The following is a 14,275-nucleotide window of genomic DNA, read 5'->3' as shown; positions in this document are numbered from 1 at the left end:
CCTTTAGAACAACCAGGTCTAAATGATCACATTAATGTCATTGCAAAACTCCCTGCTGATGTTCCATATAATGCAATCTAAATCTAGGAGTAAACTACTAGATAAATAAATATGTTCATACTGTTACAACATGCTTACGTGTTCACTGCTTAAATCTACTACCCATAGCTTAGTAATAATCAGGGCATGCTAACTCATCACTTTGCATTTCTTATGTTATGTTATGTTATGCTATGTTAACTGTTTTTGTACCGCACACAGCTGCCCCATGATATGATCATTTTTGCTACTTGTCACTCACTAATTCCAAGGGCATAGTTAGATGGGTCATCCATCTCTGTATAATATTCAGAGCATGTTGATATTTACCTGCTGTTACTTAGAACTCCCTGCTAGTGGGAGAGTCTCTAGTGCACAAGGAGGAATTGGGGCTAAGTAACAGACACAATAGCTGTGAGGTAGCCCTATCATGTCCCGGTGATTTCTTCTGCTGATGGCTGCACCACCTTTTTACACATAAATTACTGATGGGCATGAAAACTGATATATGTGGAATCTACCTAAGGGTGGGCGTAAAATCCGTTTCGCGGGCGAATTTGCGGATTTTCCGCGATTTCGCGATCCGCGAATCTCGCGAAATCGCGGTAAAATCCGCGAATCAGCGGGGACGAATTTTCAGCCAAGCAAGGGTTACAGCAGCAGGTGCAAAAGTTGAACCTAATTTCTTTGTAACCTTTTACAAAAGAGTTACAAACAAATTAACTTCAACTTGGACACCTGCTGTTAATTGCTTCCTGGCGCCTCATTGCCTACTTGCAACTATTCTCTGACCCTGCTCTGACCCTTGAAGCAGGGTCAGAGAATAGTTACAAGTAGGCAACGAGGCACCTGTCCAAGGAATTAAACCTCATCAGGAAGCACTTACAGATATAAAAAACAGGAAGAAGGAAGAGGATGGCAAATACACCCATTTTGAGTTGTCAGGAGGGGTTAAACTAAAAGAGACCTTTACAGCACAATTTTCATATGCATTTTGCTAAAAATAAAAAGCTGTATGTTCTGTAGGGGCAACTCAGGAATCTGGCCCTTCAGAGATCCGGCCTCTCTTTCTTTCTCTCGTTCTCTCTCTCCCTCTCTCTTTCCCTCTCTTTCTCTATCTATCTATCTATCTATCTATCTATCTATCTATCTATCTATCTATCTATCTATCTCTCCCTCGCCCATAAACGACTGCATGGGTAACTTCGCTATGCAAGCGGCTCGCGAAGACGCAAAAATCCCCGCGAACTCGCAAAAAACCCTGCGAACACGCAAAAAACCCCACGAACACGCAAAAAAACAAAAATCCGCAAATTCGCGAATTTTGCGGATCGCGAATTCGCAAATCCGCAAATTCGCAAATCGCGAATTCGCAAAATTCGCCCATGCTTAAAGCTACCTCTCCAAAAAAAGTTCAGGGATTGAATGTGTGTTGTTTATTTGGGCATTGTGATTACGTCTGGTAGACTGTATATACATGAACTTGGAAGTCTGATGGTCTGTGTGCATTGATTACCTGTATTTCGAATGACCTGTATGGATGGGTGCCTGTAAATGTGTGCATGATTGTTGCAGATGTGTTTCTGTCATAATGTATGTGCAGGGATGTGTGATCAATGTCAAAATATATGTGGGCATTGCTATCTCTGTGTGCAAGCACTATTTTAAAAGTTTACATACAGGTGTCTTCATTTATTGTTGCATTGTTGTATGGTATGTCTTTTAATCCCCTTCAAAACATGGTGTCTTGCACCCTGTAATGTAAATGAATAGATAATAACTAATGCAATTCTTTATTATCATGACAAATAGATGTAAAAATTTACTGTAGAAATAAAAAACACAATACATTAGTATCCGCTGCTAGGTGCCAAAGAAATATTTAATGCTGCTCAAAATGCAAATTCAAAAGCGTGTTCTGTTGATTAGAAAGAAAGGTGTAACGTCTCATGAATAGGGTCCTAGTCCCTTTTGCTGAACTTCATTGTGCAACAAATGTGCTGACCTAAATATAGAATTATCAACTAAGTGTGAATTAGATACTGGTACTGCAGTTTTTTATAAATTGTAAATGCGTTGCTCAGGTGCGCACATAATTCTGACACAGTGCACATTGTAGCTAAACTATGTACACAAAAGTCATGGGGCATCACTGAAAATCAAACCAGGGGAAAAATTATATTGACTACATAGTGAACACTGAGTAGTAATCTTTATAATCAGGAGAGGTATGGATGATCAACAAGGACATTTAAATGCAGGCCACAAGAAATTTATCCCATAATAGGAAGAGGTACAATCATGCCAAAAAGCATAAATGGCGAACGCCACTTAATTCATAATGGAAACTGTCTTATTCTGATGCATCATCGTTAAAGTGGTCAAGTGGATTGACCTTGTGGCTACAAATTCAATTGTTATAATCCCAGATGAGCTTGATTGGAAGATGTTGCAGAGCCTTCATTTTCTCCTGAAACACCTTGTCAAATTTTTCGTTCTGAGCTACGGTCATTATATTTTTCCAGTCTCCAACTTTACCTATAAAAACAAGATACAGCATGTTAGACAGTAAACGTCATTAAAAAAAAGCGTAACCAGAAAAGAACAAAGGAAGTGGCTGAGTGCATATGGAGACTCCAGGCTTGCATTGTTTTCTGATTTTTCTCAAAACAAATTAACTAAACAAGTAATATGATAGGATGCTTTATAAAATACTCCAAAATGAGGATTATGAAGGATACACGTATTTGAGAATGATATTCAATGAGACTGACTTTCTAGGGGAAATGCTGTTAGGTAGACAAAGTTATGTTATTAGCATTTGTGCAGCACAAAGTCTGCCATTATGATGTCTTCAAAGCACTTTCAGCAGTCCAAGGGTTTTTCACATGAATCTAAGTTAATGAATAAAGGATGTATACTGATCCAACTTGTGATTATCTGTTACAACTATTGTGTTCAGGCCAATTGCTCAGTTAATTAGCTATGTCTTATTCATTGAACTACAATTTCTATAGTTTTGGTATTCCGGCATTATGGTCTTAGGGTTTAATAACATTCTTAGACACAGTCTAGTTACATAGACCTGCCCATTTCTGAGTGCATGTAGATGTGTGTATTATTTCCTTATGATAAGTGTTGCTGGCTACCAGTATCAATGACTCTATGGGCACCATTAGAATGGTGGACCGATCAACCGCCTGGCCGGCGGTAGCCACCGCTGGCCCAGCGGGGGCGATCCTCCCGCCATCCTCCCATTAAAGACCCCCCGCCATGGTAATATGGCGGGGGGTCCGCGCCGGACGGAAAGACCGTCCGCTGCTTTTCCGCTTGGTCAAGAAGGCAACCGGGGGGAAAAGGGTTTAATATGGTGGCGGTGTATGAAAGACACTGCCATCCTTATTACAATGTGGCCTTTCACATGCCTTTCCGTGGTGGCATTGCCGCCACGGAGAGGCATGCGGAGTCTGCTTGGGGGGCCCGTTGCGGGCCCCCATGGACTCCGGGGGGGTAGGGGGTGCACCTATGGTACCCCCTGCCTTTCAATGAACAATGTGGCAGGCACCACGTGGTGCCTGTCATGTAATGCATTGAAAAGCACAACATGCAGTTTTAGCATTGGGGCGGGTGGTGCTTTCAGCATCGCCCGCCCCAATGTTAAAAATGCAGGATGCGCCCGCCAGTGTGATGGGTGCATCCTAATGGGATGTGCGGGACCGCCACTAGCATTGCGGGCAGTCCCATTTCCCACTGGTATGGCGGACGGACTAATGTGCCCCTATGTGTCTTTTGGATTCTTTGGATGATTGAGTTTTGTCCATTGTGTTTTATTGCCTATTTTTGCCTATTTTTAAGTTTGGAAAATGAATTTTATTTGTACTAAACAAACAAAGCCCGGTAATATTTTGACCATCAATATAAAAAATGAAATGAAATTGACAGTAAGACCCACATTATTGTAAACATTTCTCAAAATATTTTTGTAAAAGCATATATTATATGAACCATCAATTAAATATGAATACAAATTCAGGCTAAGTAACATTTTAAGGATAAACGTAGGGAAATAATTAATGATAAAGTTGACAACAAAGAAAAAGTGGTCATAGTTCTGCTAAAGGCTGATTACATGGACAGATATATATTAAACTAATGAGCAGTAATCAGAATAAGTTTGGAATTGAAACGAAATAGAACATTAACTGGAATCATATGAGATTAAATCAGAAAACAAAGCTAGGATGCAATGCTGCACACTTCTTTAAATGATTGGATAATGGAAGCCAATTTTTTATATTTTTTCAAAGACAATCTCAAGGAAGCAAGTTTATAAGTACTCGATGGAAGGTATAACTTGAAGAGCTACAGGAATTAAAAAACAGTTTGCTCAATAAACTATTGTGATTTAGATAACTGTGAGGCATGAAACATATTAGTAGCAGAAAAAAGGGATCTGAAAGTTACAATACATCATATTCTGTTACATGCTCTTTTCCAAAAACTGTGTGTATTAGTACCATAGAAAAACATATGAAGGTAAGTACCACTGTCTGTATCACAAATCCAGCATATGACACAAACCACATTTCATTGTACGTAATAGAACAGCATATAGAGCAAACTATGTTAGATTATGTATGAGGTTTGAGTCAAACCAGCAGAATGAGAGGTATCCTATTTGTATTTTACTCCAGACTTTGGTAGGCAATGAAAATTGTAATTCAGATACCAAGGCAACTCCTTACCAAATTTAAATCTCTTAATCTCAGGAGAGATTCATAATGTATAAATCAATTAAGCATTGGGCCATTGAACTGGAGTTGGTATCTCAGAAATATTGAAACACTCTAAATCGGTTAAAAGAGCACTAGTATACTTAGCATATTAAGTGAATGTATTTTTAGAAGGATTATATGTATACACTATCTCTATAAAGTAAATGATATTGCTACCCTGCAGAATTTGAGAACTAACAACATTCATTTATAAAGCTATGGGGCATATTAGCAAGAACCTCATTAAAATTATCGCTGTTTTAGCGGCAGGAAACTGCAGCTAAAACAGCGATAATGGGCTTGCTAATATGCGATATAGAATTCCAATAGAAGCCCAGGTTAGACGTGCAGGACATCTAACCTGGGCTTCTATTGGAATTCTATAACGCATATTAGCAAGCCCATTATCGCCGTTTTAGCAGCAGTTACCTGCCGCTAAAACAGCGATAATTTTAATAAGGTTCTTGCTAATATGCCCCCTATGTTTCCAGAAAGAAGTTCCATACTTAAATGTAGGGCTATTAATAAAGCAACACAATGGAGAATCCAAGTCCATTATCTGAGGCTTTACTAGAGTAAAAGAATATAGAGAAAGGCCAGATCGTGGAGAGCTGTGACATAAAAATAGCATATTTAAAAGAGAAGGGATGTATTTATGCAAACTGATCTGGAGAATAAATTCAAAAAACTTGCCCTGTGTCCTGGAGAAGGATAAGGGTTTGTTTTACAACAAATCCATCATAGCATTTAGTAAAGTCTGGAAAATTAACATGTCCGTTTAGATTTATTTTGTTTATCTACAGCTACCCTACACTTCTTTTTATCCCATAACTATTTAGAAAGAATATCAAAAATTGAACTAGGTAAAACTCCATAATGGGAAGGAACATTATTTTATCATATCTAGTCTTCCACAAAAAGATAGGACAAGTGGCAACCACTTATCTTTGAGATTAACAACTTTAGTTTTTTAACATTAATATGTAGTTTATCTTTAATGGAATCAGAATACCCCATATCTATGCATATTATTTCACTGGTATTCCTTGTGTAACAAAATATCTGAAAGGTTACTTTAACACAATATTTGCTTAAAGGTATAATGTCTGACTACTGTACATAATGGTGAAGAATAGATTGACTTTGACATAAAAAGCAAAATATCATGCATGTAGGCAGTATTTCAGTGATTTCAGAGTACGCAGTTGACCTTCTGATGCTTTCTAAAATAGGCTCCAGAGCAAGAACAATAGAAAGACAACACCCTTGTCTAGTACCCCCATTTAATTGAAAATAATTGGACTGAATACTAATAACTGAAGAAATTCAACTGAAGATACTCAAAGGGCGAGCCCACCCTATCCCTAGAGCCTTGAGACCCTTGAGGGTGAGTAGCGGCATTTTACCAACCTTGATTGGTTGATTGATTGATTGCTTGAATATATTGGTGAAAAGTAAAGGAGATAAAGAAGTTTTAAAAATGTATGAATAAAACCATTCAACGTAATTATCTGTGAAGGAATTTCCAGTTAAACTGATCAGATGCTTTTTCTGCATCTTGTATTATAGCAGCTATGGGATCTATTGATTTTGAGAAACTGTGATTAACACTTTAAAATGCTGTAGAATTATATGGTATGACCCCATCTATTGCAAATCTAGAATGGTCTAGCCCTACACGCTGCAGGAGAACCTTTTATAAAGTTACGGCTAAAATGTCTGCAACTATTTTGTAGTCTATATTAGTTAGAATTAGGGGCCTATAATTCTTACTTAAGCAATGATCCCTATACTTTTTGAGAATAAGACAAATTATGGCCTCTATGAAGATACCTTCTGACTTATCGTGAGATAAAAGTAATCAAATAAAATAAATAGATAAGGGACCAAGCAAGCCTCGCTGTAAGAAAATAATTCTGCTGTAAAAGCCCTCAGCCCAGGAACTTTACCTCTAGGGAGTTTGATTAAAAAAAGTACCTCTTTTTTGTAAATCGTATTCCATTAACAGATTGTTGAAGAGCTTCTTGGTAAAGTTTCAAAATAGAATTTTAACAACATTTCATTAGGAGTAAATTCAGGGTAATACAATTTCTCTGAAATCTGGCAGAGTTAGCGATGTCAGTATCCTGATACATATTCTTCCCACATTCATCCAAAACGCTATTTATTCTAAGCTTTTCCTTACTTTCAGAACCATGGGAAGGGGAATAATCTGAGTATTCTCAGCAGTCAGGGTTGATATGTCTCCATGAATCTACAAGCACTCTGAGAAATAACTCTGTTAAAGGTTTGTTGCATTTAATTAGGGACAGTTCTAAGCTTTGAATTACCCCTGAAGAAAGGATCCATGAACTGGTTGCAATCCCTACCTAATATGAGGTTATCATCCGGATACGTTAATACTTTAGAAAAAAGATTTCTCCAAAAGGAAGTGTCAATATGAATAAGTCAGTAAACATAGCATAAGTGATATCATTGAATCTATATATAATCAAACCCATCTCGATTTGGAATAACATTCACTGAAAAAGACATAACATTTTTAACTACTTTCAGTTAAACGAGCCCTCCATTCTTATTTTGTAAGGAAGGTGAATAAATAACTCATTGTTTCCACAGTTTACTAATATCCTCATTAGACCTATGGGTGTCTTGAACTATTGCTATTTCCTACAATCACATATAAGTTTATTTTTATATGTTTCTTTATATAACTTAGTTTTATTTGTTTTTCAGGTCTCTACTCCTCTTTTGGAATCTCAGCTGTTTGTATGTATATCCCAATGTTTCTTCATGTTGATATTTTGCTTTCTGTTACTTCAGTACCTGTATATGTTTTTATAGGGAAGTTGCTGTCAGTTAATGTTGCCTTTTTATTCTTCTTCCTTAGCTGATAATTGTTAATTTCTCATTCCTTCCTTTTCGATTTATTTTTTACATTTTCTTACTTAAGTAGTATCTTTCAGAAATATTATTTTTACTGCACCACCTTTTGCCCTTCTTCTTTGGTGTTTCAGCTCATTTTCCCAATTGGGATTGCATTGTCTAGTTTCTTCTGTTCATGTCGTAATACTTGAATTTTAGGATTTTTTCTGTCTATCTTATTCGTTATGAACGGTTGTTCTTTCTCTTTTCTCTTATTTCCTTACTGTTTCTGTTGCAGCTGTTTTACCTCAATATGTTTGGGAGAGAAATAATACCTGTCATATGTATTCAGTTCTATGTCTAAGTTAAGGATAGTCACCTGGAATGTTAAAGGCATCGAAAACTATTTTAAGACAAAAAGCTTAGACTCATTCTATTGCATATTAATATGTGGTGAGTCATTATGGAAACATTAAGTAAGCCAATTATAAAGTTAGTTGATTAGTACTGATTGTGTCCAAGGCAGTATGTATATTGTGCTATGTTGGATGGTTTTGTGTTGGTTTCTACCTGTGTCCTAACATTCAAATTTGTTTAGTGGCACATTTCTATGTTTCTTGCTGAATAGCAGTTGTTTTGTTGGACAGGTAACATTTTACATGATTTCCCAGGATTGTGCTTCTGCGTGTTTTTCTGGCATATTATCTTTAGGGAGCTGAGGCATCAAATACCTGCCTGGTGCATGCTCTATGCACAAAAAACAAAAATACATTTTGGAATTCATTTGGCATATTTGACCTTTTGGTAAGTCCATTCTAATGTGTCCAGTGATTGTGCAGGCTGCACACAGGTCACAGTACAGAGAAAGCTGTGGAAGACCTTCCTACCACTTACATCTGTAGAAAAGCTGCAACATGTAGCACTCCAGGATAGGCATGTATCTCAAAAAGAGAGATTAAAGTAATTTCTGCAATACAATAACCAGATTTAGCCCTTTTATAAGAGAGCTATACTTATGTGTCACAAAGGTATGTAGAACTACTTACATGGGTGCAAACGGTGTTTGTGTCTGATTTGGTATGGCAAATGTTGCATAACTGCCAGGCATCTGAGACTTTTCTCAGTGTAGATATTGCCAGCAATCCGTTTTCAGAATTTTTTTGAGGAAAACTGGTTAGAAAGACATAAAATCCGACTAATGGGACTCGATACTCAGCTATTGCAATTTCATACTTATTCAAAGCACTAAAATGCAGAATAGTGGATAGCACTACACTGGCAAAAACCTACACTGTGCGGTGTCTGAATTGCTCCAGGCAATATTACCACATTTACGTATTACCCTCTGAGAATGAGACCCAGAGTGTTGAAATCTGAAAAGTAAAATGTTCTCCCACTTGCTTGCTTAAAGCTCACACAGCTTCACAGTATAAAACAATGTTTGTGTAAATAAGAGTTTTTAGGTGTTACATTTTGCCTGAAACCAATTATCAATAACTACTGTTAGAAATATACACAGCTTTCATTTTTGGAGTGTGTAGACACATTGGCATATAAAAATCTGTGAAAACATTAGTCTTTTGTTAGCTGCCCTGCTAAAAAGATTTTCATGAAATTATCACATAAGTTTGATAAATTTTTATTCGGTGCAAACATGTTTCTTAAAACGTTCTCAATAGCAGAGCCTGCAATGCCATCCTGATAAGTGGCATTGTTCACACATCATGTTTCCTGGAGCTTTGTGGCCAAGTGACTGATTTAAAGGAATATTACACAAAAGGGTTTCTGGTAGATTGGTCATTTTGCAGTCCACATCTGCTTGTCAAAGAAACCTATAAATATATTTCCCCAGGACAGACAGATGTGGCACAGATGTCACAATCAACAGTACCACATTCTATTGTCCTTCAAATGTGTTTCTACATGTATACACCTAATTCGGACTTTCGGAAAGTGTCAATTTTCCTGTTATAGTCACTACAGGTTGCAGTTAAAAATGCATTGTGGAGTATAAGAGTGTAGAAAGATAGCACGCAGTGGGTGATCTAACAGAATGTGAGTTAAGATGAGCTTATAGGTTTAGCTCAATAGATGCCACTATCTCCTCAACCATTCTGTGGGATAGAAGCTTGAAACAATCTGTCTTCAACTGAATCAGAAATAATTTGTCCCTTAAAATTGCATCATTTTAGGTTCGGTCTACACCCACACACATACACACATGTTCGCCCACACACATACACACATGTTCACACATACACATGCTCACATACATATCTTTTTAAGTATAATTTTACCTTTTAAATATTTAACTGAAAAGTAAATAATTTAACAGTTTACATTTAATTTAATTTATTGTGAATTTATTTTAATTCTTAGTATGTATCTGTTGGACTTGGCCCTTTTTGGCTAAACCTCCTTAAACTTTTTGCCTTCCTCCTAGACCTTTTTCTGACATGATGTTGCCGACTTAGATGTTTTGGGCACTTTGCCACTGCTGATCAGTGTCAAAGTGCAAGTGCTCCTTGTATAAAGTGTTATGGTAATTAGTTGTCCATAATTGGTATGTTAGTCTTACTAGTAAAGTCCCTAGTAAAGGGTAGTATGTGTGCCAGGGCTGGTAATGCAAATGCTAATAGTGGGCCTGCAGCACTAATTGTGCAACCCACACAAGTAGGCCTAAAAATAGATCTCAGGCCTACCACTGCAGTGCCTGTGCGTGGTTTGTTATCTGCCTTGTTGTCCTGACAAGTGCACCGACTTGCCAGACCTTACCCTTTCCTTTTTATGCACATCAAACACCCCTATAGTAGGCCCAAGGTACCCCCCTGGGCAGGGTGCATTGTATGTGAAAGGTAGGACATATACTGAAGTGTGTACCATGTCCAGACAGTGAAATACTGCCAAATTCATTTTTCACAGTTGAAAGGCCATCTTGCCCATATGACAGAATAGGTAATGCTGTGTCCCATGTTTTCAGCATATCTTCCCATAGGTGTAAGATAAAGAGATGGAGTTTAGTGTGCCTGAACTCAGAATTTAATAACACATCTCTTTGTGTAGAAGGTTTTTAAATTGTGTGTTTAGAAACCACGCTTTTAGAAGTGGCTGGTTTCTTGTCTTAAACCATCCTGTGTGCCTCTGCCTGGTTGTGTATTGATTATCTGGGTTTGGATGTGACAGGCTCTGGAGAGTGTCCTGACGCCAGGGAGGAGTAGGTGAGACAGCAAGATGGCCGGGTAGACGTGTCTTACCTCGGCTCCCACTCCACAACACATTTCTGAGCCCATACGTGCCGCCACAGCTCTTCAACTCACAGCTATGGGCTCCCGACCTGATGTGGACCCTCTAGAGCAGGAGCAGGGGTCTCGTGGAATCAAGCAGATGACCTGGTGAGAGGAGCCGGAGTCTGGGAGCTCGGTGAGGGCTTTGCACAAAATGGCAGCTGCCACTAGCTACTCGGGAAGAGCTCGCTAAGCGTTGGGAGCCCCCTCGTTGCAGCCGGACAGGTGCAGTGGAGCCCATCCCCTCTCCTTGCCTCCCATTAAAGTGGTGGGTGGACGGCAGAGTGCCACGCCTAAGATTGTCGGGGTCCGGAGTCGCGATCGCGGAGCTCAACAAAATGGCAGCCACCACCCGCGAGGTGCACAGACAACGCTGAGCTGTGGGGGTCTCCTTCCCTTACAGCTTGGGTGGCACAGGGGGCCCATTCCTTCTTCAACAACACCGCAATTGAGGCAGGTGGAGTGCACTAGAAGTGTTGAAGAGTGAGCTGCTTGGAGATTGGCGCCGCAATGCTATGGGACAATGGAAGGCAGATAGAGAAGAGGACCCCTCATTGAGCGGTGAGCAGGGGAAGCCTCCTAACTGATTTATGTCTTGTAACAAATGTAACTTGTAACCTGTAACTCTGATCCTCATGTAAAGCACTCTGATACCTCCCGGTCTAGCCAGCGCTGTATAAAACTCAAATAAATAAAATATAAATTAAAACAGGGTGGCCTGCATTTGATGTGGGGGGAGGAGTAGCCCCCTGGATGTGAAGAGGACTGTGTTGCTGCCATCAAAGGATGGCTCCACCTCCTGCAAAGCGTCTGGGGCCCAGACCCTCACTATCTAAGTAAGAGGGTATGCACTGACAGGAAGAAAAGCGGGTCTGGTTTGGACCAGGCTCAGAGCCCCCTGAACAAAAAGACTTCAAAACCATTTAGGGGTATAAACGTGAGAGCTGAAACCCCTGAACTGAAGACTGAACTCAAACTTGAAAAATGATTGAAACTACTTTGTGATCAAGAGGACCTCTCCCAAGGAAGAACAGCTGAAGAGACTCTCGCTGTGTGTTCTGGGGCTGGGCTGCAGTTTTCTGATTTTACTAAGGAGAGGACAAGGCACTTTTCTGTGTGTTGTGGTCCCCTGCTTGAAAGGACTTTGCTGTATGCTGTGTCCTGAAGTAACTTGTCTCCAAGGGCCCGAGGAGAGCTGGCTCCCTGTTGTAGAAACTCAGGAACATAAAAGTTTCCAAGTATGTCTCAGCAATGCTGTGTGCGTGTGCTTTTTGCAGCGTTGGACCTTCGTGAGAATTGCCCTGTTACCGTGTGCCCTGGAGCAGTCTTGCTCTCTGCTTCGATCGCCAGCATGACCAGAAGTGCTGGGATCGTTTTCGCCATCATCCCAGACTGTCGTCCCAAGGGGGAGCCGTGAGAAATCACTGGCACAAGCCTGAGCATGCCTTTGCCAAGGAGAGACCTGTGAACCTTCACCATCGTGGGTCCAAGGTCCTTTGCCCAAGATCAACGGAGTCGCGCTGGGAGCCGATCAGCTGCGAGGCCGTTGCCTGGTAGCCCGACTCTCACTATGAGGAGCAGCCGCCGCCAACCCGAAGCCACACAGCGGAACAACCAGGCCGCGGGGAGAAGAGAGAGAGACTGCACCCCCCAGGTAACGCTCAGCCTGCGTGCGTGTGTCACCGCCTGTGGCGGAGTGCGTGCTACAAGAGACTGCTCTCAACCTTTCCAATCTTTGCAGCGCAAGCCTCTGCTCAAGTCAGTATCTTGGCCCGTACTCACCGAGGAATGGCAGTAGCTCAGTCAGATTGGAGAGCTGCACTTTGTTTCCTTCGTAATAGGATTGGGGGCATATTTTGGCAATCACTGACCGCGAGTCACTCAGGAGTGGCATAGAGACCTTCACAAGCACCGCGATCGGTGACAAATTCCTTTTAAGATCTGCATTAGTAATTACACTAGAAACTGCCTTATCAATTGTTTTTACGATCCGCATTAGTACGTACACGACGAACTGCATTATTACTTGCTTTAGGAACAGAATTATTTATTTATTTTATTTATTTATACGATTTGTAGAGCGCATACGTTTGCCCTTGGGCGTCTTGGCGCTAAGATTACTAAAAGGATCTCTGAGTAATGGCAGCGTTTTAGGCGGAAGATTCATTACTGGTTAAATAACCAAGTCTTCACCAGCTTCCTAAACTGAAGGAGAGACTGTGCCGATCTGATAGTCAGCGGAAGCGAATTCCAGAGTCTGGCTGCAGACACTGTAAAGCGCCTGTCTCCCCAAGTAACCGTTCTGGTACGGGGTACTGCTAACTGATGTAACTGCATCGATCTCAGTTGTCTTGATGGGCAGTAGATGGAAAGCTGCTCTTGCAGAAACCTTGGGCCTTGGTTGTGAGTAGCTTTGAAAGTTAGACACAGGGATTTGAATTTAATGCGGTTTTTAATTGTTAGCCAGTGATAACTCTTAATTATGTGACTGACTGATTTGAATTTAGGAGTTCTGGATAACAATCTGGCTGCCGCATTTTGGATCATTTGGAGTTTGGAGATTACCCGGGATTGTGCATTGGCAAACAAGCCATTACAGTAGTCCAAGGAGGAGAGCACAAGTGTGCTCACCACTGTTTTACCCGCGCTGTCAGAGAGAAATGGGAGAATTTTCCTTATCAATTTAAGTTTGTGGTGAGCATTTGCTACTGTCTGGTTGGCGTGTGCTGCAAAATTAAGTTTCTCATCAAAAACTATGCCCAAGTTTCTGACCTTAGCTGACGGTGTTGGTAGAGTTCCCAAAGACGGAGGCCACCACTCAGGAGACCATTGTGGGGCGATCTTACCAAAGCTAACTACCTCCGTCTTTTCGGAGTTCAACCTCAAGCAGTTGGCCTGCATCCAGTCTTTAATAGCCAGCATACCCTCTTGAAACAGTGCCGCTACCTGCTCCCCGTCATTATTGATAGCGAGCACCAGCTGGGTGTCATCAGCATAGGAGGTAAGGCTCATATGGTAGGTTTTAATCACTCTCGCCAAGTCCAACACATAGATATTAAACAGTGTTGGACTTAGCGATGAGCCCTGAGGAACTCCACAATTAGTACTTGCATTTAGGACTGTCTTATTTCTACACTATAAACTGCATTACGAACTGCATAGCATTGCATTAGGACTGCATTAGATCATCTTGAACTGCTCATTATTACCGCAAGAACCTACAAGTGAATGTTGGCCTAATGACTGGCCCAGTGAAATATTACAAATACGCATTTGCTGGATATTTTTATTGTTTGGTCTCATCGTATCTCT

At 40.4% G+C, this 14,275-nt stretch overlaps 1 protein-coding gene across 6 annotated transcripts in view; it reads right to left on the bottom strand.

Annotated features, from left to right (window-relative positions):
• Positions 1-1,895: 1,895 nt before the first annotated feature.
• Positions 1,896-14,275, bottom strand: part of LOC147707970 (amine sulfotransferase-like) — a 429,743-nt gene continuing 417,363 nt past the window's right edge. For all 6 annotated transcript variants that reach the window (XM_086926779.1, XM_086926775.1, XM_086926780.1 and 3 more), the window contains one exon: positions 1,896-2,577. In XM_086926779.1, the coding sequence (XP_086782905.1) occupies positions 2,450-2,577 (128 nt within the window). In that variant the 3' untranslated portion in view covers positions 1,896-2,449. The remainder of the gene's footprint in view (positions 2,578-14,275) is intronic.

The sequence above is a fragment of the Lissotriton vulgaris genome, chromosome 6, assembly GCF_964263255.1.
Source record: "Lissotriton vulgaris chromosome 6, aLisVul1.2, whole genome shotgun sequence".
In the NCBI taxonomy this organism is placed as follows: Eukaryota; Metazoa; Chordata; class Amphibia; order Caudata; family Salamandridae; genus Lissotriton; species Lissotriton vulgaris.
Note: the sequence above shows the minus strand (reverse complement) of the source record. Positions and strands in the feature narration are given on the sequence as shown.